This window comes from Oncorhynchus kisutch, linkage group LG17, assembly GCF_002021735.2.
Source record: "Oncorhynchus kisutch isolate 150728-3 linkage group LG17, Okis_V2, whole genome shotgun sequence".
Lineage (NCBI taxonomy): Eukaryota > Metazoa > Chordata > Actinopteri > Salmoniformes > Salmonidae > Oncorhynchus > Oncorhynchus kisutch.
The window spans coordinates 83,658,248-83,685,318 of record NC_034190.2 but is presented as its reverse complement, the minus strand read 5'-3'; the positions used below and the strand labels follow the sequence as shown (position 1 = coordinate 83,685,318).

Genomic DNA, 27,071 nt, shown 5'->3' with positions numbered 1-27,071 from the left:
TTATAAATGTGAGGAAACACTAAAGTGACAGTTGTAAATGTAAGGAAACGAACACTAAAGTGACAATTATAAATGTGAGGAAACACTGAAGTGACAGTTATAAATGTGAGGAAACTAAAGTGACAGTTATAAATGTGAGGAAACACTAAAGTGACAGTTATAAATGTAAGGAAACTAACACTAACGTGACAGTTATAAATGTGAGGAAACACTAAAGTGACAGTTATAAATGTGAGGAAACACTAAAGTGACAGTTATAAATGTAAAGCAACTAACACTAAAGTGACAGTTATAAATGTGAGGAAACTATCACTAAAGTGACAGTTATAAATGTAAAGAAACTAACACTAAAGTGACAGTTATAAATGTAAAGAAACTAACACTAAAGTGACAGTTATAAATGTAAGGAAACTAACACTAAAGTGACAGTTATAAATGTGAGGAAACTAACACTAAAGTGACAGTTATAAATGTGAGGAAACTAACACTAAAGTGACAGTTATAAATGTAAGGAAACTAACACTAAAGTGACAGTTATAAATGTGAGGAAACTAACACTAAAGTGACAGTTATAAATGTGAGGAAACTAACACTAAAGTGACAGTTATAAATGTAAGGAAACACTGAAGTGACAGTTATAAATGTGAGGAAACTAAAGTGACAGTTATAAATGTGAGGAAACACTAAAGTGACAGTTATAAATGTAAGGAAACACTGAAGTGACAGTTATAAATGTGAGGAAACACTGAAGTGACAGTTAAAAATGTGAGGAAAAACTAAAGTGACAGTTATAAATGTGAGGAAACACTAAAGTGACAGTTATAAATGTAAGGAAACTAACACTAACGTGACAGTTATAAATGTGAGGAAACACTAAAGTGACAGTTATAAATGTGAGGAAACACTAAAGTGACAGTTATAAATGTAAGGAAACTAACACTAAAGTGACAGTTATAAATGTGAGGAAACTAACACTAAAGTGACAGTTATAAATGCAAAGAAACTAACACTAAAGTGACAGTTATAAATGTAAAGAAACTAACACTAAAGTGACAGTTATAAATGTAAGGAAACTAACACTAAAGTGACAGTTATAAATGTGAGGAAACTAACACTAAAGTGACAGTTATAAATGTGAGGAAACTAACACTAAAGTGACAGTTATAAATGTAAGGAAACACTAAAGTGACAGTTATAAATGTGAGGAAACACTAAAGTGACAGTTATAAATGTGAGGAAACACTAAAGTGACAGTTATAAATGTAAGGAAACGAACACTAAAGTGACAATTATAAATGTGAGGAAACACTGAAGTGACATTTATAAATGTAAGGAAACACTAACGTGACAGTTATAAATGTGAGGAAACAGTAAAGTGACAGTTTTAAACGTGAGGAAACTAAAGTGACAGTTATAAATGTGAGGAAACACTAACGTGACAGTTATAAATGTGAGGAAACACTAAAGTGACAGTTATAAATGTGAGGAAACACTAAAGTGACAGTTATAAATGTGAGGAAACACTAAAGTGACAGTTATAAATGTACAGTAAGTTTGTATTATTGGCGGTGGTTCTTATAGTGGCAATTGTAAAATATAATATAATATCCCGGGTCTCCAAATTTCCTCTATGCAAATCATGTGGGCTTACAATTATAATTCTTAATAACGGCACAGCTATTCGTAGCCTATTTCACTGTGGAAAAGGGGACTGTAATATACATGTCAAGTTGATATGATTTTCAGTCTGTTTCCAGATAACTGGTTTCCAGGGATCATAAGGAAAAATCATCTAAAAATAATATCTACGTGTATTTACAATCCCCTTCTACAAACTGATTACTCATTTACCTAGCTTGTAATCCATTTATACATTCAGTGCATGGAGATTATATCGGAAAAAGGAAAGGTTATCCTTTATTCACTTTGATCCGGTAGGTTTGCTCGACCTTATTTTTTATGTTTTTATTGATTTATTTTACCTTTATTTAACCAGGTAGGCCAGTTGAGAACAAGTTCTCATTTACAACTGTGACCTGGCCAAGATAAAGCAAAGCAGTGCGACACAAACAACAACACAGAGTTACATATGGAATAAACAAGCGTACAGTCAATAACACAATAGGGAGAAAAGAAAGTCTATATACAGCGTGTGCAAATGGCATGAGGAGGTAAGGCAATAAATAGGCCATAGTAGCAAAGTAATTACAATTTAGCAAATTAACACTGGAGTGATAAATGAGCAGATGAAGGTGTGTAAGTAGTGATACTGGTGTGCAAAAGAGCAGAAAAGTAAATGAAAACAATATGGGGATGAGGTAGGTAGATTGGGTGGGCTATTTACAGATGGACGATGTACAGCTGCAGCGATTGGTTCGCTGCTCAGATAGCTGATGTTTAAAGTTAGAGAGGGAGATAAAAGTCTCAAGCTTCAGCGATTTTTGCAGTCACTGGCAGCAGGGGATGACCAGTGAGATATACCTGCTGGAGCGCGTGCTACGGGTGGGTGTTGTTATCATGACCAGTGAGCTGAGATAAGGCAGAGCTTTACCTAGCATAGACTTATAGATGACCTGGAGCCAGTGGGTCAGTGACGAATACGTAGCGATGGCCAGCCAACTATTCACGGTTCCAGTTATTCACGGTTTCTTCGCCCGTAAAAGTGATGGGAATTATTGGCGAATTAAGTAAAGGTCAGAATATCAAACAAAATAAAAACATCACAAATGTGGTGAAATATATGCACAAAGTCTTCCAGACTGTTTTGGCTGGGAAGCATGTAAATACCTTTAATCGACTTCCTCTTCACCAGTGCCCTGGGGAGCAGTTGTTGTTGGGGATTGACGGGGATTCGAACCAGCGACCTAATGCTACCTGCCGATGTTATTAGTACAGTGTAACCCCAGAGAGAAACAGAGTTATGGTAATTATTTATGCTACAGTTGTCACGGCCTTTGAAAGAACTGGACCAAGGTGCAGCGTCGTGAGCGTACATATTCCCTTTTATTCATATGACGCCCGACAAAAACAATAAACAATCCAAGGGCTTAAGGGCTATAGTGCCAACAAACAAAGACAACTACCCACAAAGACAGCTGGGAAAAAGGGCTGCCTAAGTATGGTTCCCAATCAGAAACAACGATAGACAGCTGTCCCTGATTGAGAACCATACCCGGCCAAAACAAAGAAATACAAAACATAGAAATACAAAACATAGAAAAATGAACATAGAATGCCCACCCAAATCACACCCTGACCAAACCAAAGGTCAGAGCGTGACAACTGTGTTGTTATTGCTGTACTTATTACTGGGTACTGGGAGAAACAGGGCATCAGTGTAACCCCAGAGAGAAATGGGGCATCAGTGTAACCCCAGAGAGAAACAGGGCATCAGTGTAACCCCAGAGAGAAACGAGGCATCAGTGTAACCCCAGAGAGAAACAGGGCATCAGTGTAACCCCAGAGAGAAACGGGGCATCAGTGTAACCCCAGAGAGAAACGGGGCATCAGTGTAATCCCAGAGAGAAACAGGGCATCAGTGTAACCCCAGAGAGAAACGGGGCATCAGTGTAACCCCAGAGAGAAACAGGGCATCAGTGTAACCCCAGAGAGAAACGAGGCATCAGTGTAACCCCAGAGAGAAACAGGGCATCATTGTAACCCCAGAGAGAAACGGGGCATCAGTGTAACCCCAGAGAGAAACGGGGCACAGTGTAATCCCAGAGAGAAACAGGGCATCAGTGTAACCCCAGAGAGAAAAGGGGCATCAGTGTAACCCCAGAGAGAAACAAGGCATCAGTGTAACCCCAGAGAGAAACAGGGCATCAGTGTAACCCCAGAGAGAAACAGGGCATCAGTGTAACCCCAGAGAGAAACAGGGCATCAGTGTAAACCCAGAGAGAAACAGGGCATCAGTGTAACCCCAGAGAGAAACGGGGCATCAGTGTAACCCCAGAGAGAAACAGGGCATCAGTGTAACCCCAGAGAGAAACGAGGCATCAGTGTAACCCCAGAGAGAAACAGGGCATCAGTGTAACCCCAGAGAGAAACGGGGCATCAGTGTAACCCCAGAGAGAAACAGGGCATCAGTGTAACCCCAGAGAGAAACAGGGCATCTGCCTCCAGAGGAAGGATATGACTCATTCATGCCACCCTGCAGAAAGATATCTTGCTCTGTTCTCCTATGTCAGGCCGCATCCTCAGCCTCTGTCTCAGTCTTAGTGTAGGGTAGATATGGTATTAGATATTCTGTTCTGTGCTTATCTGTCTGCCACTCTATTCCTCTGTTCTGTCTCTATCTGTCTGCCACTCTATTCCTCTGTTCTGTCTTATCTGTCTGCCATTCTATTCCTCTGTTCTGTCTTATCTGTCTGCCACTCTATTCCTCTGTTCTGTCTTATCTGTCTGCCATTCTATTCCTCTGTTCTTTCTTAGTCTGTCTGCCACTCTATTCCTCTGTTCTGTCATTATCTGTCTGCCACTCTATTCCTCTGTTCTGTCTCTATCTGTCTGCCATTATATTCCTCTGTTCTGTCTTTGTCTGTCTGCCACTCTATTCCTCTGTTCCTTCTTAACTTTCTGCCACTCTATTCCTCTGTTCTGTCTCTATCTGTCTGCCACTCTATTCCTCTGTTCTGTCTCTATCTGTCTGCCATTCTATTCCTCTGTTCTGTCTTTGTCTGTCTGCCACTCTATTCCTCTGTTCTGTCTCTATCTGTCTGCCACTCTATTCCTCTGTTCTGTAATTATCTGTCTGCCACTCTATTCCTCTGTTCTGTCATTATCTGTCTGCCATTCTATTCCTCTGTTCTGTCTTTATCTGTCTGCCATTCTATTCCTCTGTTCTGTCTTTGCCTGTCTGCCACTCTATTCCTCTGTTCCTTCTTATCTGTCTGCCACTCTATTCCTCTGTTCTGTCATTATCTGTCTGCCACTCTATTCCTCTGTTCTGTCATTATCTGTCTGCCACTCTATTCCTCTGTTCTGTCTCTATCTGTCTGCCATTCTATTCCTCTGTTCTGTCTTTGTCTGTCTGCCACTCTATTCCTCTGTTCTGTCTCTATCTGTCTGCCACTCTATTCCTCTGTTCTGTAATTATCTGTCTGCCACTCTATTCCTCTGTTCTGTCATTATCTGTCTGCCACTCTATTCCTCTGTTCTGTCATTATCTGTCTGCCATTCTATTCCTCTGTTCTGTCTTTGTCTGTCTGCCACTCTATGCCTCTGTTCCTTCTTATCTGTCTGCCACTCTATTCCTCTGTTCTGTCTTTGTCTGTCTGCCATTCTATTCCTCTGTTCTGTCTTTATCTGTCTGCCACTCTATTCCTCTGTTCTGTCTTTGTCTGTCTGCCACTCCATTCCTCTGTTCCTTCTTATCTGTCTGCCACTCTATTCCTCTGTTCTGTCTTTGTCTGTCTGCCATTCTATTCCTCTGTTCTGTCATTATCTGTCTGCCACTAATTTCCTCTTTTTGGTTTTCCCCTTTCACTCCCTCTCTCCGCCCTCTTTCTGCGGTTCTTTGGTTTCTTAAAGGGGAAGCGGTGACTTAGAGAATCTTTTGAGCTGTAATACACATACAGTAGTCAAACATGCAGTTGAATTTCCTGGTCATTTCGGGACCTTTTGGGCAGTAAAAATGTTTGACAATTAAAAATCCTATTTTCCCTAACCCTTAACCCCAAATCCCTAAACCTAACCCTTAACCTTAACCCCAAATCCCTAAACCTAACCCTTAACCTTAACCCCAAATCCCTAAACCTAACCCTTAACCTTAACCCCAAATCCCTAAACCTAACCCTTAACCTTAACCCCAAATCCCTAAACCTAACCCTTAACCTTAACCCCAAATCCCTAAACCTAACCCTTAACCCCAAATCCCTAAACCTAACCCTTAACCTTAACCCCAAATCCCTAAACCTAACCCTTAACCTTAACCCCAAATCCCTAAACCTAACCCTTAACCTTAACCCCAAATCCCTAAACCTAACCCTTAACCTTAACCCCAAATCCCTAAACCTAACCCTTAACCTTAACCCCAAATCCCAAATCCCTAAACCTAACCCTTAACCTTAACCCCAAATCCCTAAACCTAACCCTTAACCTTAACCCCAAATCCCAAATCCCAAATCCCTAAACCTAACCCTTAAGCTTTAAAACGTATTCAGGACATGAAAATTGTCCTTTTACAATGAGTTTGTGTTTACCGACCTTGTCAGGATATTCAGGTCAAATCAAATCAAAGTTTATTTGTCACATTCGCCGAATACAACAGGTAGAATTTACAGTGAAATGCTTCCTTACAGGCTCTAACCAACAGTGCAAAAAAAGGTATTAGGTGAACAATAGGTAGGTAGCCTCAAATCAGGCTACCTAAAGGGAGTTCAAATCAGGCTACCTAAAGGGAGTTCTAATCAGGCTACCTAAAGGGAGTTCTAATCAGGCTACCTAAAGGGAGTTCTAATCAGGCTACCTAAAGGGAGTTCTAATCAGGCTACCTAAAGGGAGTTCTAATCAGGCTACCTAAAGGGAGTTCTAATCAGGCTACCTAAAGGGAGTTCTAATCAGGCTACCTAAAGGGAGTTCTAATCAGCAATAATAATAAAGCAAAACAATAAGTATAGAAATAAAACAACAGTAAAAAGACAGGTTATATACAGTAGAGAGGTTATATACAGTAGAGAGGCTATATACAGTAGAGAGGCTATATACAGTAGAGAGGCTATATACAGTAGAGAGGCTATATACAGTAGAGAGACTATATACAGTAGAGAGGCTATATACAGTAGAGAGGCTATATACAGTAGAGAGGCTATATACAGTAGAGAGGCTATATACAGTAGAGAGGCTATATACAGTAGAGAGGTTATATACAGTAGAGAGGCTATATACAGTAGAGAGGCTATATACAGTAGAGAGGCTATATACAGTAGAGAGGTTATATACAGTAGAGAGGCTATATACAGTAGAGAGGCTATATACAGTAGAGAGGCTATATACAGTAGAGAGGCTATATACAGTAGAGAGGCTATATACAGTAGAGAGGCTATATACAGTAGAGAGGCTATATACAGTAGAGAGGCTATATACAGTAGAGAGGCTATATACAGTAGAGAGCCTATATACAGTAGAGAGGCCTATATACAGTAGAGAGGTTATATACAGTAGAGAGGCTATATACAGTAGAGAGGCTATATACAGTAGAGAGACTATATACAGTAGAGAGGCTATATACAGTAGAGAGGCTATATACAGTAGAGAGGTTATATACAGTAGCGAGGCTATATACAGTAGAGAGGCTATATACAGTAGAGAGGCTATATACAGTAGAGAGGCTATATACAGTAGAGAGACTATATACAGTAGAGAGGCTATATACAGTAGAGAGGCTATATACAGTAGAGAGGTTATATACAGTAGAGGGGCTATATACAGTAGAGAGGATATATACAGTAGAGAGGATATATACAGTAGAGAGGCTATATACAGTAGAGAGGTTATATACAGTAGAGAGGCTATATACAGTAGAGGTTATATACAGTAGAGAGGCTATATACAGTAGAGAGGCTATATACAGTAGAGAGGTTATATACAGTAGAGAGGCTATATACAGTAGAGAGGCTATATACAGTAGAGAGGTTATATACAGTAGAGAGGTTATATACAGTAGAGAGGTTATATACAGTAGAGAGGCTATATACAGTAGAGGGGCTTATACAGTAGAGAGGATATATACAGTAGAGAGGCTATATACAGTAGAGAGGTTATATACAGTAGAGAGGCTATATACAGTAGAGAGGCTATATACAGTAGAGAGGCTATATACAGTAGAGAGGTTATATACAGTAGAGAGGCTATATACAGTAGAGAGGTTATATACAGTAGAGGTTATATACAGTAGAGAGCCTATATACAGTAGAGAGGTTATATACAGTAGAGAGGCTATATACAGTAGAGAGGCTATATACAGTAGAGAGGCTATATACAGTAGAGAGGTTATATACAGTAGAGAGGCTATATACAGTAGAGAGGCTATATACAGTAGAGAGGCTATATACAGTAGAGGGGCTATATACAGTAGAGAGGATATATACAGTAGAGAGGCTATATACAGTAGAGAGGATATATACAGTAGAGGGGCTATATACAGTAGAGAGGTTATATACAGTAGAGAGGATATATACAGTAGAGGGGCTATATACAGTAGAGAGGATATATACAGTAGAGAGGCTATATACAGTAGAGAGGATATATACAGTAGAGGGGCTATATACAGTAGAGAGGTTATATACAGTAGAGAGGCTATATACAGTAGAGAGGATATATACAGTAGAGAGGCTATATACAGTAGAGAGGATATATACAGTAGAGAGGCTATATACAGTAGAGAGCCTATATACAGTAGAGAGCCTATATACAGTAGAGAGGCTATATACAGTAGAGAGGCTATATACAGTAGAGAGGCTATATACAGTAGAGAGGCTATATACAGTAGAGAGGCTATATACAGTAGAGAGGCTATATACAGTAGAGGGGCTATATACAGTAGAGGTTATATACAGTAGAGAGGCTATATACAGTAGAGAGGCTATATACAGTAGAGGGGCTATATACAGTAGAGAGGCTCTATACAGTAGAGAGGCTATATACAGTAGAGGTTATATACAGTAGAGAGGCTCTATACAGTAGAGAGGTTATATACAGTAGAGAGGCTATATACAGTAGAGAGGCTATATACAGTAGAGAGGTTATATATAGTAGAGAGGTTATATACAGTAGAGAGGTTATATACAGTAGAGAGGCTATATACAGTAGAGAGGCTATATACAGTAGAGAGGCTATATACAGTAGAGAGGCTATATACAGTAGAGGTTATATACAGTAGAGAGGCTATATACAGTAGAGGGGCTATATACAGTAGAGAGGTTATATACAGTAGAGGTTATATACAGTAGAGAGGCTATATACAGTAGAGAGGCTATATACAGTAGAGAGGCTATATACAGTAGAGAGGCTATATACAGTAGAGAGGCTATATACAGTAGAGAGGCTATATACAGTAGAGAGGCTATATACAGTAGAGAGCTATATACAGTAGAGAGGCTATATACAGTAGAGAGGCTATATACAGTAGAGAGGCTATATACAGTAGAGAGGCTATATACAGTAGAGAGGCTATATACAGTAGAGAGGCTATATACAGTAGAGAGGTTATATACAGTAGAGGTTATATACAGTAGAGAGGCTATATACAGTAGAGGTTATATACAGTAGAGAGGCTATATACAGTAGAGAGGCTATATACAGTAGAGGTTATATACAGTAGAGAGGCTATATACAGTAGAGAGGCTATATACAGTAGAGGTTATATACAGTAGAGGTTATATACAGTAGAGGGGCTATATACAGTAGAGGTTATATACAGTAGAGAGGCTATATACAGTAGAGAGGCTATATACAGTAGAGAGCCTATATACAGTAGATAGGTTATATACAGTAGAGAGCCTATATACAGTAGAGCCTATATACAGTAGAGCCTATATACAGTAGAGAGGTTATATACAGTAGATAGGTTATATACAGTAGAGAGCCTATATACAGTAGAGAGTTTATATACAGTAGAGAGGTTATATACAGTAGAGGTTATATACAGTAGAGAGGTTATATACAGTAGAGAGCCTATATACAGTAGAGAGTTTATATACAGTAGAGAGGTTATATACAGTAGAGGTTATATACAGTAGAGAGGTTATATACAGTAGAGAGGCTATATACAGTAGAGAGGCTATATACAGTAGAGAGGCTATATACAGTAGAGAGACTATATACAGTAGAGAGACTATATACAGTAGAGAGGCTATATACAGTAGAGAGGCTATATACAGTAGATAGGTTATATACAGTAGAGAGCCTATATACAGTAGAGAGGCTATATACAGTAGATAGGTTATATACAGTAGAGAGCCTATATACAGTAGAGAGGTTATATACAGTAGAGAGCCTATATACAGTAGAGAGGCTATATACAGTAGAGAGGTTATATACAGTAGAGAGCCTATATACAGTAGAGAGCCTATATACAGTAGAGAGGCTATATACAGTAGAGAGGTTATATACAGTAGAGAGCCTATATACAGTAGAGAGCCTATATACAGTAGATAGGTTATATACAGTAGAGAGCCTATATACAGTAGAGAGGCTATATACAGTAGAGGTTATATACAGTAGAGAGGCTATATACAGTAGAGAGGCTATATACAGTAGAGAGGCTATATACAGTAGAGAGGCTATATACAGTAGAGAGGCTATATACAGTAGTGAGGTTATATACAGTAGAGAGGCCTATATACAGTAGAGAGGTTATATACAGTAGAGAGGCTATATACAGTAGAGAGGTTATATACAGTAGAGAGGCTATATACAGTAGAGAGCCTATATACAGTAGAGAGGTTATATACAGTAGAGAGCCTATATACAGTAGAGAGCCTATATACAGTAGAGAGGTTATATACAGTAGAGAGCCTATATACAGTAGAGAGGCTATATACAGTAGAGAGGTTATATACAGTAGAGAGCCTATATACAGTAGAGAGCCTATATACAGTAGAGAGGCTATATACAGTAGAGAGGTTATATACAGTAGAGAGCCTATATACAGTAGAGAGCCTATATACAGTAGATAGGTTATATACAGTAGAGAGCCTATATACAGTAGAGAGGCTATATACAGTAGAGAGCCTATATACAGTAGAGAGGTTATATACAGTAGAGAGGTTATATACAGTAGAGAGGTTATATACAGTAGAGAGGTTATATACAGTAGAGAGGCTATATACAGTAGAGAGGTTATATACAGTAGAGAGGCTATATACAGTAGAGAGGTTATATACAGTAGAGGTTATATACAGTAGAGAGCCTATATACAGTAGAGAGGTTATATACAGTAGAGAGGCTATATACAGTAGAGAGGCTATATACAGTAGAGAGGCTATATACAGTAGAGAGGTTATATACAGTAGAGAGGCTATATACAGTAGAGAGGCTATATACAGTAGAGAGGCTATATACAGTAGAGGGGCTATATACAGTAGAGAGGATATATACAGTAGAGAGGCTATATACAGTAGAGAGGATATATACAGTAGAGGGCTATATACAGTAGAGAGGTTATAACAGTAGAGAGGATATATACAGTAGAGGGGCTATATACAGTAGAGAGGATATATACAGTAGAGAGGCTATATACAGTAGAGAGGATATATACAGTAGAGGGGCTATATACAGTAGAGAGGTTATATACAGTAGAGAGGCTATATACAGTAGAGAGGATATATACAGTAGAGAGGCTATATACAGTAGAGAGGATATATACAGTAGAGAGGCTATATACAGTAGAGAGCCTATATACAGTAGAGAGCCTATATACAGTAGAGAGGCTATATACAGTAGAGAGGCTATATACAGTAGAGAGGCTTATACAGTAGAGAGGCTATATACAGTAGAGAGGCTATATACAGTAGAGAGGCTATATACAGTAGAGGGGCTATATACAGTAGAGGTTATATACAGTAGAGAGGCTATATACAGTAGAGAGGCTATATACAGTAGAGGGGCTATATACAGTAGAGAGGCTCTATACAGTAGAGAGGCTATATACAGTAGAGGTTATATACAGTAGAGAGGCTCTATACAGTAGAGAGGTTATATACAGTAGAGAGGCTATATACAGTAGAGAGGCTATATACAGTAGAGAGGTTATATATAGTAGAGAGGTTATATACAGTAGAGAGGTTATATACAGTAGAGAGGCTATATACAGTAGAGAGGCTATATACAGTAGAGAGGCTATATACAGTAGAGAGGCTATATACAGTAGAGGTTATATACAGTAGAGAGGCTATATACAGTAGAGGGGCTATATACAGTAGAGAGGTTATATACAGTAGAGGTTATATACAGTAGAGAGGCTATATACAGTAGAGAGGCTATATACAGTAGAGAGGCTATATACAGTAGAGAGGCTATATACAGTAGAGAGGCTATATACAGTAGAGAGGCTATATACAGTAGAGAGCCTATATACAGTAGAGAGGCTATATACAGTAGAGAGGCTATATACAGTAGAGAGGCTATATACAGTAGAGAGGCTATATACAGTAGAGAGGCTATATACAGTAGAGAGGCTATATACAGTAGAGAGGTTATATACAGTAGAGGTTATATACAGTAGAGAGGCTATATACAGTAGAGGTTATATACAGTAGAGAGGCTATATACAGTAGAGAGGCTATATACAGTAGAGGTTATATACAGTAGAGAGGCTATATACAGTAGAGAGGCTATATACAGTAGAGGTATATACAGTAGAGGTTATATACAGTAGAGGGGCTATATACAGTAGAGGTTATATACAGTAGAGAGGCTATATACAGTAGAGAGGCTATATACAGTAGAGAGCCTATATACAGTAGATAGGTTATATACAGTAGAGAGCCTATATACAGTAGAGCCTATATACAGTAGAGCCTATATACAGTAGAGAGGTTATATACAGTAGATAGGTTATATACAGTAGAGAGCCTATATACAGTAGAGAGTTTATATACAGTAGAGAGGTTATATACAGTAGAGGTTATATACAGTAGAGAGGTATATACAGTAGAGAGCCTATATACAGTAGAGAGTTTATATACAGTAGAGAGGTTATATACAGTAGAGGTTATATACAGTAGAGAGGTTATATACAGTAGAGAGGCTATATTACAGTAGAGAGGCTATATACAGTAGAGAGGCTATATACAGTAGAGAGACTATATACAGTAGAGAGGACTATATACAGTAGAGAGGCTATATACAGTAGAGAGGCTATATACAGTAGATAGGTTATATACAGTAGAGAGCCTATATACAGTAGAGAGGCTATATACAGTAGATAGGTTATATACAGTAGAGAGCCTATATACAGTAGAGAGGTTATATACAGTAGAGAGCCTATATACAGTAGAGAGGCTATATACAGTAGAGAGGTTATATACAGTAGAGAGCCTATATACAGTAGAGAGCCTATATACAGTAGAGAGGCTATATACAGTAGAGAGGTTATATACAGTAGAGAGCCTATATACAGTAGAGAGCCTATATACAGTAGATAGGTTATATACAGTAGAGAGCCTATATACAGTAGAGAGGCTATATACAGTAGAGGTTATATACAGTAGAGAGGCTATATACAGTAGAGAGGCTATATACAGTAGAGAGGCTATATACAGTAGAGAGGCTATATACAGTAGAGAGGCTATATACAGTAGATAGGCTATATACAGTAGTGAGGTTATATACAGTAGAGAGGCTATATACAGTAGAGAGGTTATATACAGTAGAGAGGCTATATACAGTAGAGAGGTTATATACAGTAGAGAGGCTATATACAGTAGAGAGCCTATATACAGTAGAGAGGTTATATACAGTAGAGAGCCTATATACAGTAGAGAGCCTATATACAGTAGAGAGGTTATATACAGTAGAGAGCCTATATACAGTAGAGAGGCTATATACAGTAGAGAGGTTATATACAGTAGAGAGCCTATATACAGTAGAGAGCCTATATACAGTAGAGAGGCTATATACAGTAGAGAGGTTATATACAGTAGAGAGCCTATATACAGTAGAGAGCCTATATACAGTAGATAGGTTATATACAGTAGAGAGCCTATATACAGTAGAGAGGGCTATATACAGTAGAGAGCCTATATACAGTAGAGAGGTTATATACAGTAGAGAGGTTATATACAGTAGAGAGGTTATATACAGTAGAGAGGCTATATACAGTAGAGAGGTTATATACAGTAGAGAGGTTATATACAGTAGAGAGGTTATATACAGTAGAGAGGCTATATACAGTAGAGAGGTTATATACAGTAGAGAGGCTATATACAGTAGAGAGGCTATATACAGTAGAGAGGTTATATACAGTAGAGAGGCTATATACAGTAGAGAGGCTATATACAGTAGAGAGGCTATATACAGTAGAGAGGCTATATACAGTAGAGGCTATATACAGTAGAGAGGCTATATACAGTTAGAGAGGTTATATACAGTAGAGAGGTTATATACAGTAGAGAGGTTATATACAGTAGAGAGGCTATATACAGTAGAGAGGTTATATACAGTAGAAAGGCTATATACAGTAGAGAGGCTATATACAGTAGAGAGGCTATAACAGAAGAGAGGCTATATAAAGTAGAGAGGCTATAACAGTAGAGAGGCTATATACAGTAGAGAGGCTATATACAGTAGAGAGGCTATTTACAGAAGAGAGGCTATATAAAGTAGAGAGGCTATAACAGTAGAGAGGCTATATACAGTAGAGAGGCTATATACAGTAGAGAGGCTATATTACAGTAGAGAGGCTGTATACAGTAGAGAGGCTATATACAGTAGAGAGGCTATATAAAGTAGAGATGCTATATACAGTAGAGAGGCTATATACAGTAGAGAGGCTATATACAGTAGAGAGGCTATATACAGTAGAGAAGCTATATACAGTAGAGAGGCTATATACAGTAGAGAGACTATATACAGTAGAGAGGCTATATACAGTAGAGGCTCTATACATTAGAGAGGCTATATACAGTAGAGAGGCTATATACAGTAGAGAGGCTATATACAGTAGAGGTTATATACAGTAGAGAGGCTATATACAGTAGAGAGGCTATATACAGTAGAGAGGTTATATACAGTAGAGAGGCTATATACAGTAGAGAGGCTATATACAGTAGAGAGGCTATATACAGTAGAGGTTATATACAGTAGAGAGGCTATATACAGTAGAGAGGCTATATACAGTAGAGAGGTTATATACAGTAGAGAGGCTATATACAGTAGAGAGGCTATATACAGTAGAGAGGCTATATACAGTAGAGGTTATATACAGTAGAGAGGTTATATACAGAAGAGAGGCTATATACAGTAGAGAGGCTATATACAGTAGAGAGGCTATATACAGTAGAGAGGTTATATACAGTAGAGAGGTTATATACAGTAGAGAGGCTATATACAGTAGAGGTTATATACAGTAGAGAGGTTATATACAGTAGAGAGGCTATATACAGTAGAGAGGCTATATACAGTAGAGGTTATATACAGTAGAGAGGCTATATACAGTAGAGAGGCTATATACAGTAGAGAGGTTATATACAGTAGAGAGGCTATATACAGTAGAGAGGCTATATACAGTAGAGAGGCTATATACAGTAGAGGTTATATACAGTAGAGAGGCTATATACAGTAGAGAGGTTATATACAGTAGAGAGGCTATATACAGTAGAGAGGTATATACAGTAGAGAAGCTATATACAGTAGAGAGGTTATATACAGAAGAGAGGCTATATACAGTAGAGAGGCTATAACAGAAGAGAGGCTATATACAGTAGAGAGGTTATATACAGAAGAGAGGCTATATACAGTAGAGAGGCTATATACAGTAGAGAGGCTATTTACAGAAGAGAGGCTATATAAAGTAGAGAGGCTATAACAGTAGAGAGGCTATATACAGTAGAGAGGCTATATACAGTAGAGAGGCTATATACAGTAGAGAGGCTGTATACAGTAGAGAGGCTATATACAGTAGAGAGGCTATATACAGTAGAGAGGCTATATACAGTAGAGAGGCTATATACAGTAGAGGTTATATACAGTAGAGAGGCTATATACAGTAGAGAGGTTATATACAGTAGAGAGGCTATATACAGTAGAGAGGTTATATACAGTAGAGAAGCTATATACAGTAGAGAGGTTATATACAGAAGAGAGGCTATATACAGTAGAGAGGCTATAACAGAAGAGAGGCTATATACAGTAGAGAGGTTATATACAGAAGAGAGGCTATATACAGTAGAGAGGCTATATACAGTAGAGAGGCTATTTACAGAAGAGGGCTATATAAAGTAGAGAGGCTATAACAGTAGAGAGGCTATATACAGTAGAGAGGCTATATACAGTAGAGAGGCTATATACAGTAGAGAGGCTGTATACAGTAGAGAGGCTATATACAGTAGAGAGGCTATATAAAGTAGAGATGCTATATACAGTAGAGAGGCTATATACAGTAGAGAGGCTATATACAGTAGAGAGGCTATATACAGTAGAGAAGCTATATACAGTAGAGAGGCTATATACAGTAGAGAGACTATATACAGTAGAGAGGCTATATACAGTAGAGGCTCTATACAGTAGAGAGGCTATATACAGTAGAGAGGCTATATACAGTAGAGAGGCTATATACAGTAGAGGTTATATACAGTAGAGAGGCTATATACAGTAGAGAGGTTATATACAGTAGAGAGGCTATATACAGTAGAGAGGCTATATACAGTAGAGAGGCTATATACAGTAGAGGTTATATACAGTAGAGAGGCTATATACAGTAGAGAGGCTATATACAGTAGAGAGGTTATATACAGTAGAGAGGCTATATACAGTAGAGAGGCTATATACAGTAGAGAGGCTATATACAGTAGAGAGGTTATATACAGTAGAGGTTATATACAGTAGAGAGGTTATATACAGTAGAGAGGTTATATACAGTAGAGAGGCTATATACAGTAGAGGTTATATACAGTAGAGAGGTTATATACAGAAGAGAGGCTATATACAGAAGAGAGGCTATATACAGTAGAGAGGCTATATACAGTAGAGAGGCTATATACAGTAGAGAGACTATATACAGTAGCGAGCCTATATACAGTAGAGAGGCTATATACAGTAGAGAGGTTATATACAGTAGAGAGGCTATATACAGTAGAGGTTATATACAGTAGAGAGGCTATATACAGTAGAGAGGCTATATACAGTAGAGAGGCTATATACTGTAGAGGTTATATACAGTAGAGAGGCTATATACAGTAGAGAGGCTATATACAGTAGAGAGGTTATATACAGTAGAGAGGCTATATACAGTAGAGAGGCTATATACAGTAGAGAGGCTATATACAGTAGAGGTTATATACAGTAGAGAGGCTATATACAGTAGAGAGGCTATATACAGTAGAGAGGTTATATACAGTAGAGAGGCTATATACAGTAGAGAGGCTATATACAGTAGAGAGGCTATATACAGTAGAGGTTATATACAGTAGAGAGGCTATATACAGTAGAGAGGCTATATACAGTAGAGAGGCTATATACAGTAGAGAGGCTATATACAGTAGCGAGCCTATATACAGTAGAGAGGCTATATACAGTAGAGAGGTTATATACAGTAGAGAGGCTATATACAGTAGAGGTTATATACAGTAGAGAGGTTATATACAGAAGAGAGGCTATATACAGTAGAGAGGTTATATACAGTAGAGAGGCTATATACAGTAGAGGTTATATACAGTAGAGAGGTTATATACAGAAGAGAGGCTATATACAGTAGAGAGGCTATATACAGTAGAGAGGCTATATACAGTAGAGAGGCTATAAAAGTAGAGAGGCTACATACAGACACCGGTTATTCAGGGTGATTGAGGTAGTATGTACATGTAGGTATCGTTAAAGTGACTATGCATATATGATGAACAGAGAGTAGCAGTAGTGTAAAAGAAGGGTTGGCGGGTGGTGGGACACAATGCAGATAGCCCGGTTAGCCAATGTGCGGGAGCACTGGTTGGTCGGCCAATTGAGGTAGTATGTACATGAATTTATAGTTAAAGTTAGGAGTCTAGGGGCCCTGATAATGTAGAAAAACAAGTACACACACACACACACACACACCAACTGGTTTTGTGTATATTCTTGGTTCTGGGTGTTTGTTCTATAGTTGGTTTTGATGGGGCTCCTGTTTTCCTGCTGCTCTGTTTGCTGTGGTTCTATCTAATTCATTGGGGTGCCTGGTGACTCCAGTGATTTGTTGGTGTGGTTACTGGGCGTCTTGTCATGATTGATCTGTCCAGCTAAGTGTGGTGGGGGTTTGGTTGTTGTGGAGGTTTGGTTGTTGTTCTGCCATACCCATGCCAACCCACATTTAGAAAAGTATTCTAATTTATAAGCTGTACCAGCCCCATTTCCCCCCACCAGCAGGTACAGGCCCATGACTTACCTTCTTCTTCTTCTTCTCACTGAGGTCAACGGTGCATAAAGATCTCCATAGTGTTGAATCCTCAGGGTAAATGTTACGGATCAGATCGTGTAGTTGAGGGTCATGTCGTAACTTCATCTGTAACTCATTAACAGCTCTCCACATGACGATTAGGTCATACTGGTCTATGGCGCACATATGAAGGGTCTATGTATGAATTCTACGCAGTCAATGTAAAGTCACATCCATTTTTTCCATTCATAAAGCACTTCAAGGTCATTAACTGTGCAGTGTGTCATCTGAGCTATAACACCAACATCAAGGGAAAGAGGGGGATACCACGTCAGGTGTACAACTGAATGCGATTCAACTGAAATGTGTCTTCCCGATATTTAACCCAACCCCTCTGAATCAGAGAGGTGCGGGGGGGGGCTGCTTTAATCTACGTCCACGTCTTCAGCGCAGTGGGTTAACTGCCTTGTTCAGGGGAAGAAAGACATATCTTTACCTTGTCAGCTCGGGGGATTCGATTCAGCAACCTTTCGCTTACTGGCCCAACGTTCTAACCGTTAGGCTAGCTGCTGTTAAAGGCCTATTTATGAATTCTATGTGAAGTCACTTATATTGCATATCTAAATATAGCAATATTTATCTATTATAAACAGTGAAATAACATTGTTAACTAAATGTTTCATGAGTTTTATGATGACTTTGTAATGTTTATTAACTGTGTTTGAAAAGTGTCGACATTGTGCCAGGGGCTTAGCTAGCTAGCTACATTACTGAGTAAGGGGCTTAGCTAGCTAGCTACATTACTGAGCAAGGGGCTTAGCTAGCTAGCTACATTACTGAGTAAGGGTCTTAGCTAGCTAGCTACATTACTGAGTAAGGGGCTTAACTAGCTAGCTACATTACTGAGTAAGCGGCTTAGCTAGCTAGCTACATTACTGAGTAAGGGGCAAATGCTAGCTAGCTACATTACTGAGTAAGGGGAAAATGCTAGCTAGCTACACTACTGAGTAAGGGGCAAATGCTAGCTAGCTACATTACTGAATGAGGGGGAAATGCTAGCTAGCTCAACTACCTTGTGTTCGTACATTTTACTCACTAAAATAGTTATTGCTATATGGGTCTGAAATCGGGAATTGACTTTGAATGGTTTGAATATACATCTTTGTTAAATCAAACTGACTTAAATAAATGGGAAGTTATAATTGGCTTTACATTGACTGCATATAATTAATATATAGACCACAGTAACTTAACTGTGTTGTGGAGGAGGGCCGTTAATGAGTGATTATATGACCCTGAACTACACGATCTGATCCATAACATTTACCCTGAGGATTCAACACTATGGAGATCTTTATGCACCGTTGACCTCAGTGAGAAGAAGAAGAAGGTAAGTCACGGGCCTGTACCTGCTGGTGGGGGGAAATGGGGCAGGTACAGGTTATAAATCAACGTGGTTTGGCCTTTTGACATTCACTAAGGTTACAGAGTCAATGGAGCGGCAGGGTAGCCTTGTGGTTAGAGCGTTGGCCTAGTAACCGGAAGGTTGCAAGTTCAAACCCCCGAGCTGACAAGGTACAAATCTGTCGTTCTGCCCCTGAACAGGCAGTTAACCCACTATTCCTAGGCTGTCATTGAAAATAAGAATTTGTTCTTAACTGACTTGCCTAGTTAAATAAAGGTAAAATAAAAATGTGAGGGGGCACCGGTTAGTTGAGCTAATATGTACATGTAGGTAGAGTTATTAAAGTGACTATGCATAGATGACAACAACAGAGAGTAGCAGCAGTGTAAAAAAAAGGGGAGGGGGCTATGCAAATAATCTGCAAACAGAAGGTTACAATTGGTGGAATCAAGCCATATTTAGGCTAGATAGTGTTAAACAAGGTTGGAATGTGAAGCAATGAAATGGGGAGTCTACTCGGCGACACTGTGAAGAATTCACGCACATTTTAGCGTTGTAGCTCTTTTTACAGGACTGTGTTACTATATGAAATCACCTCCCCAGTCAGCCTATTGTGTGCATTGACATTCATATGTACAGCTTTACTTTTTAGGATTGGGGATCAATGAAATGGGGTGTCTACTCAATACCCAAACTATTTTTTCCTCCTCAAGAGTTATCAGAACTCCAAAACATCCGCACAGTTTTTTTTCCTCAGGAATAGTGTTCAATACACATGGGTTGACAATAAATGTGGCTCAATTCACAGTTGTTTCAGAGACAACTTCATAGCATAGCAGACGTATCAATGAATTGTTGTGACATATGAAATACAAGTGATAGTGTAATCAATGTGTCAACTGCTCCCTTCACACAACAGTGCAAACTGGCCCTAACCAGAATAGAAAGAGGAGTGGGAGGCCCCGGTGCACAACTGAGCAAGAGGACAAGTACATGAAGGGAGTAGTACACAGCGTTGTACGAGATCTTCAGTTTTTTGGCAATTTCTCGCATTGAATAGCCGTAATTTCTTAGAACAAGAATAGACTGACGTGTTTCAGAAGAAAATTATTTGTTTCTAGCCATTTTGAGACTGTAATCGAATCCACAAATGCTGATGCTCCAGATACTTAACTAGTCATAAGAAGGCCAGTTGTATTGCTTCTTTAATCAGCACATAATTAACATAATTGCAAAAGGGTTTTCTAATGATAAAATATTCTTTTAAAATGATACACTTGGATTAGCTAACACAACGTGCCATTGGAACACTGGAGTGATGTTTGCTGATAATGGGCCTCTGTGCACCTATGTAGATATTCCATCAAAAACCTGCAGTTTCCAGCTACAATAGTAATTTACAACAGTAACCATGTCTACACTGTATTTCTGATCAATTTGATGTTATTTTAATACTATATATTACTATTATATATTATTACTATGTATTATTAATATATATTACTACTATATTACTACTATATATTACTAATATATTACTACTATATATTACTAATATATTACTACTATATATTACTACTATATTACTACTATATATTACTACTATATTACTACTATATATTACTACTATATATTACTATTATATATTAATACTATATATATTATTATTATTATATATTACTATTATATATTACTATTATATATTACTACTATATAGTACTACTATATATTACTATTATATATTACTACTATATATTACTATTATATATTACTACAATATATTACTACTATATATTACTATTATATATTACAACTATATATTACTACTATATATTACTATTATATATTACTTCTATATATTACTATCATATATTACTACTATATATTACTATTATATATTACTATTATATATTACTTCTATATATTACTATCATATATTACTACTATATATTACTATTATATATTACTATTATATATTACTACTATATATTACTATTATATATTACTATTATATATTACTTCTATATATTACTATCATATATTACTACTATATATTACTATCATATATTACTACTATATATTACTATTATATATTACTATCATATATTACTACTATATATTACTACTATATATTACTATTATATATTACTTCTATATATTACTATCATATATTACTACTATATATTACTATTATATATTACTATTATATATTACTTCTATATATTACTATCATATATTACTACTATATATTACTATTATATATTACTATTATATATTACTATTATATATTACTTCTATATATTACTTACAGCATTTTTCTCTCTCTCCCTTTGTTTACATGTCTGTTTGTGTGTACATGTATGTGATTGTGTGTACATGTATGTGATTGTGTGTACATGTATGTGATTGTGTGTACATGTATGTGATTGTGTGTACATGTATGTGATTGTGTGTACATGTATGTGATTGTGTGTACATGTATGTGATTGTGTGTACATGTATGTGATTGTGTGCATGTATTCATGTGTGTGTCCATGAAGGAGAGGTCCGTGGCCAAAGGGGGGATGACATGCGTGTTCCCAGGCTGTTAACATCGCTGAGGATTATAAGACTATTAGACTGCCAAGAGCTGTCAAGCCATGATGGACATACTGGTAACTTAACCTAACGTCTGTCTGTCTGTCTGTCTGTCTGTCTGTCTGTCTGTCTGTCTGTCTGTCTGTCTGTCTGTCTGTCTTTCTGTCTGTCTCCTTCTTTCTCTCGCTCTCACTTTCTCTCTCTCTCTCTCTCTCTCTCTCTCGCTCTCACTTTCTCTCTCTCTCTCTCTCTCTCTCGCTCTCACTTTCTCTCTCTCTCTCTCGCTCTCACTTTCTCTCTCTCTCTCTCTCTCGCTCTCACTTTCTCTCTCTCTCTCTCTCTCGCTCTCACTTTCTCTCTCTCTCTCTCGTCTCTTACTTTCTCTCTCTCTCTCTCTCTCGCTCGCTCTCTCTCTCTCTCCCTGTCTGTGTCTCTTTCAATTCAATTCAATTCAATTCAAGGGGCTTTATTGGCATGGGAAACATGTGTTAACATTGCCAAAGCAAGTGAGGTAGATAATATATAAAGTGAAATAAACAATAAAAATGAACAGTAAACATTACACATACAGAAGTTTCAAAACAATAAAGACATTACAAATGTCATATTATATATACAGTGTTTTAACAATGTACAAATGGTAAAGGACACAAGATAAAATAAATAAGCATAAATATGGGTTGTATTTACAATGGTGTGTGTTCTTCACTGGTTGCCCTTTTCTTGTGGCAACAGGTCACAAATCTTGCTGCTGTGATGGCACACCCAGTAGATATGGGAGTTTTTCAAAATTGGATTTGTTTTCGAATTCTTTGTGGATCTGTGTAATCTGAGGGAAATATGTCTCTCTAATATGGTCATACATTGGGCAGGAGGTTAGGAAGTGCAGCTCAGTTTCCACCTCATTTTGTGGGCAGTGTGCACATAGCCTGTCTTCTCTTGAGAGCCATGTCTGCCTACGGCGGCCTTTCTCAATAGCAAGGCTATGCTCACTGAGTCTGTACATAGTCAAAGCTTTCCTTAAGTTTGGGTCAGTCACAGTGGTCAGGTATTCTGCCACTGTGTACTCTTTGTGTAGGGCCAAATAGCATTCTAGTTTGCTCTGTTTTTTTGTTAATTCTTTCCAATGTGTCAAGTAATTCTCTCTCTTCTCAATTCAATTTCATTTCAATTTAAGGGCTGTATTGTCATGGGAAACATATGTTAACATTGCCAAAGCAAGTGAAGTAGATAATATACAGAAGTTAAATAAACAATAACAATTACTGGTAAACATTACACTCAGAAAAGTTCCTAGAGACTAAAAACATTATTAATGTCATAATTAAGTGCAAATAGTTGAAGTACAAAAGGCAAAATAAATAAACATAAATATGGGTTGTATTTACAATGGTGTTTGTTCTTCACTGGTGTGATGGCACACTGTGGTATTTCACCCAATAGATAGATTTGGGTTTGTTTTCAAATTCTTTGTGGATCTGTGTAATCTGAGGGAAATATGTCTCTCTAATATGGTCATACATTGGGCAGGAGGTTAGGAAGTGCAGCTCAGTTTCCACCTCATTTTGTGGGCAGTGAGCACATAGCCTGTCTTCTCTTGAGAGCCATGTCTGCCTACGGCGGCCTTTCTCAATACCAAGGCTATGCTCACTGAGTCTGTACATAGTCAAAGCTTTCCTTAAGTTTGGGTCAGTCAAAGTGGACAGGTATTCTGCCACTGTGTACTCTCTGTTTAGGGCCAAATAGCATTCTAGTTTGCTTTGTTTTTTGACAATTATCTTTTTGATTTCTCATGATTTCTCATGATTTGGCATGCAGAGTCTCAATTTGGTGTTTGTCCCATTTTGTGAATTCCTGGTTGGTGAGCGGACCCCAGACCTCACAACCATAAAGGGCAATGGCTTCTTTAACTGATTCAAGTATTTTTAGCCAGATCCTAATCGGTATGTTGAATTTTATGTTCCTTTTGATGGCATAGAAAGCCCTTCTTGCCTTGTCTCTTAGCTCATTCACTGCTTTGTGGATGTTACCTGTGGCGCTGATGTTTAGGCTGAGGTATGTATAGTTTTATGTGTGCTCTAGGGCAACGGTGTCTAGATGGAATTTTTGGAACACCATTATTTTTGTCTTACTGAGATTTACTGTCAGGGCCCAGGTCTGTCAGGGCCCAGGTCTGTCAGGGCCCAGGTCTGTTAGGGCCCAGGTCTGACTGAATCTGTGCAGAAGATCTAGGTGCTGCTGTAGGCCCTTCTTGGTTGATGACAGAAGCACCAGATCATCAACAAACAGTAGACGTTTGACTAGTAGGGTGAGGCCGGGTGCTGCAGACTGATCAAGTGCCCTCGCCAATTCGTTGATATAGATGTTGAAGTGGGTGGGGCTTAAGCTGCATCCCTGTCTCACCCCATGGCCCTGTTATTGGGGTGAAATTTGTCTCCACTTTTATGGATTGTGGTGATCAGTCCTTGGTTCCAAATGTAAATGTAAAATGTTCCTGATTTGATTAATTTAATAGAGTAGGTTAGGTCTGCTCTATACTAAATGAGCATACCCCCTGAGTCCCTTCCCTGTTTCACACCTGGTCGTTTGGTGGATGGGACTACCAGCTCTCTGTAACCTTCTCTTCTATACCAGGTTTCTTGTAGGATGACAATGTCTGTATTTCTGATTTATTTGGTGAAGTCCAGGTTCCTGCTCTTTAGGTCGAAGGCAGATGACCTCAGGCCTTGGATATTCCAGGATGATATAGTGAAGGGTTTGTATTCCATAAAGTGTGCAATGTTGTTGGTCGTGGTTTGGCCTCAGACCAGTAATTGTGAGCAGAGCCTGCTGAGCATCTGGTACATGCCATTGGCTTGGGCTAGTGTAAGATTGGGGATTGGGCCTGTTTGCCTGCTCACGGCCTGGGCGTATGTGTGACTTCCATGTTGAGGCCCTCTTTGCGGGAGTGGGGGGGCATGGGGTGAGCAGGAGGGGCATAGGTCTGATCTGAGGGGGAGCCTAAATGGGGTGTGGGCATGGTTGACCTGGGGGGGTGTTGATTGGTTGGGGTGTGGGCATGGTTGACCTGGGGGGGTGTTGATTGGTTGGGGTGTGGGCATGGTTGACCTGGGGGGGTGTTGATTGGTTGGGGTGTGGGCATGGTTGACCTGGGGGGGGTGTTGATTGGTTGGGGTGTGTGCATGGTTGACTTGGGGGGGTGTTGATTGGCTGGGGTGTGTGCATGGTTGACTTGGGGGGGTGTTGATTGGTTGGGGTGTGGGCATGGTTTACCTGGGGGAGGTGTTGATTGGTTGGGGTGTGGGCATGGTTTACCTGGGGGAGGTGTTGATTGGTTGGGGTGTGGATGTAAGTCCTGTCGGCGTGGGTTCGAGGGTGTCTATTGATCTGTTGCTCCTGTGTGAGGTGTGTGGGCTGCGGTTGAGGGCGATGTTCTTTAGTGTCCGGGCGAAGGCCAAAGGGCGAAGGTGGTTGTAGAGGTGGACCTGGTCGTAAAAGGCTGATGTAGACTACTGACTCCTCAGTATAATGTAGACTAGTATAATGTAGACTACTGACTGGTGGCCACTGCTGCTTGTAGAGGTGGACCTGGTCGTAAAAGGCTGTTCAAGTCCAGGGTGGAGGTAGGTCAGGTAGACATTTGGTTTTGGAGGCACAGTCATGGGAAATACTTGTGTTTACCCAATGTATGTTAGCAGGGTGGAGATAACCACTTGTATGGTAGCAGGGTGGAGATAACCACTTGTATGTTAGCAGGGTGGAGATAACCACTTGTATGGTAGCAGGGTGGAGATAACCACTTGTATGGTAGCAGGGTGGAGATAACCACTTGTATGGTAGCAGGGTGGAGATAACCACTTGTATGGTAGCAGGGTGGAGATAACCACTTGTATGTTAGCAGGGTGGAGATAACCACTTGTATGTTAGCAGGGTGGAGATAACCACTTGTATGTTAGCAGGGTGGAGATAACCACTTGTATGTTAGCAGGGTGGAAGTGTTTCCATGGTAGCAGGGTGGAGATAACCACTTGTGCGTTGGGGTAAAGTAGAAGAAGCTATTTCAATCACTCCCTTCAGTGCTGTGGCCACCCTTTCCTGCTGTGCCCTCAGGTCGTTGGGTGTATTATCATGTGGCTGGGTGACCCTAGTTGGTCCTCAGACAGAAGGTCTAGGTCGAGCTGGGTGTTTGGACACCAGAGTTTATTTTATTTTCTTGTATAAATTTCCCATCCCATAATGGAGTACAATCGGTGGTTGTGTATGTCCTCAGTGGGTGTGGGAGGGTTGTCAGTGGGGGGGTTGTTCTCTCTCTCTGTCTCTCTCTCTGTCTCTCTCTCTGTCTCTGTCTCTCTCTCTCTCTCTACTCTCTATCTCTCTCTCTCTCTCTCTCTACTCTCTCTCTCTCTCTCTCTACTCTCTATCTCTCTCTCTTCTCTCTCTCTCTTCTCGTTCTCTCTCTCTTCTCGTTCTCTCTCTCTCTCTCTTCTAGTTCTCTCTCTCTCTTTCTCGCTCTTCTCTCTCTCTCTCTCTCTCTCTCTCTCTTTCTCGCTCTTCTCTCTCTCTCTCTCTCTCTCTCTCTCTCTCTCTTTATCTCTCTCTCTCTCTCTCTCTCTCTCTCTCTCTCTCTCGCTCCCTTTCTACTTTTCTCTACTTTTGCATATTTTTGAAACTGAATGTTATAATTTCATCAACCAAACCTAACTTTAGGGAACCTGAGAGAACAAATAGAGAGAGAGAGAGAGAGAGAGAGAGAGAAAGAGATGTACAACTGAGAAAAGAATAGAGAGAGAGAGAAATAGAGAAATGTACAACTGAGAAAAGAAGAGAGAGAGAAATAGATAGATGTACAACTGGGAAAAGAACAGAAAGAGAGAGAGAGAGACAGAGAGGGAGAGAGTTAGAGAGAGAGAGAGATATGTGGCTAAACAAACAGGAAGCAGCCCTGGTCAAAAGTAAGATAGTAGTGCACAAAGCCTGGGACAGATTCAAAGTGATTTATTTGATGTCTTTGCATCCAGT

At 39.1% G+C, this 27,071-nt stretch overlaps 1 protein-coding gene across 3 annotated transcripts in view; it reads left to right on the top strand.

Moving 5' to 3' along the window:
• LOC116354448 (regulator of G-protein signaling 17) overlaps nt 1-27,071 on the top strand; it is a 156,335-nt gene that overhangs the window by 56,840 nt on the left and 72,424 nt on the right. The window contains exon 2 of one of the 3 annotated variants that reach the window (XM_031794844.1): nt 22,016-22,129. The exons of the other annotated variants lie outside the window; for them this stretch is intronic. Coding sequence (XP_031650704.1) covers nt 22,115-22,129 — 15 coding nt within the window. The 5' untranslated portion in view covers nt 22,016-22,114. The remainder of the gene's footprint in view (nt 1-22,015; nt 22,130-27,071) is intronic. 3 annotated transcript variants of the gene reach the window in all.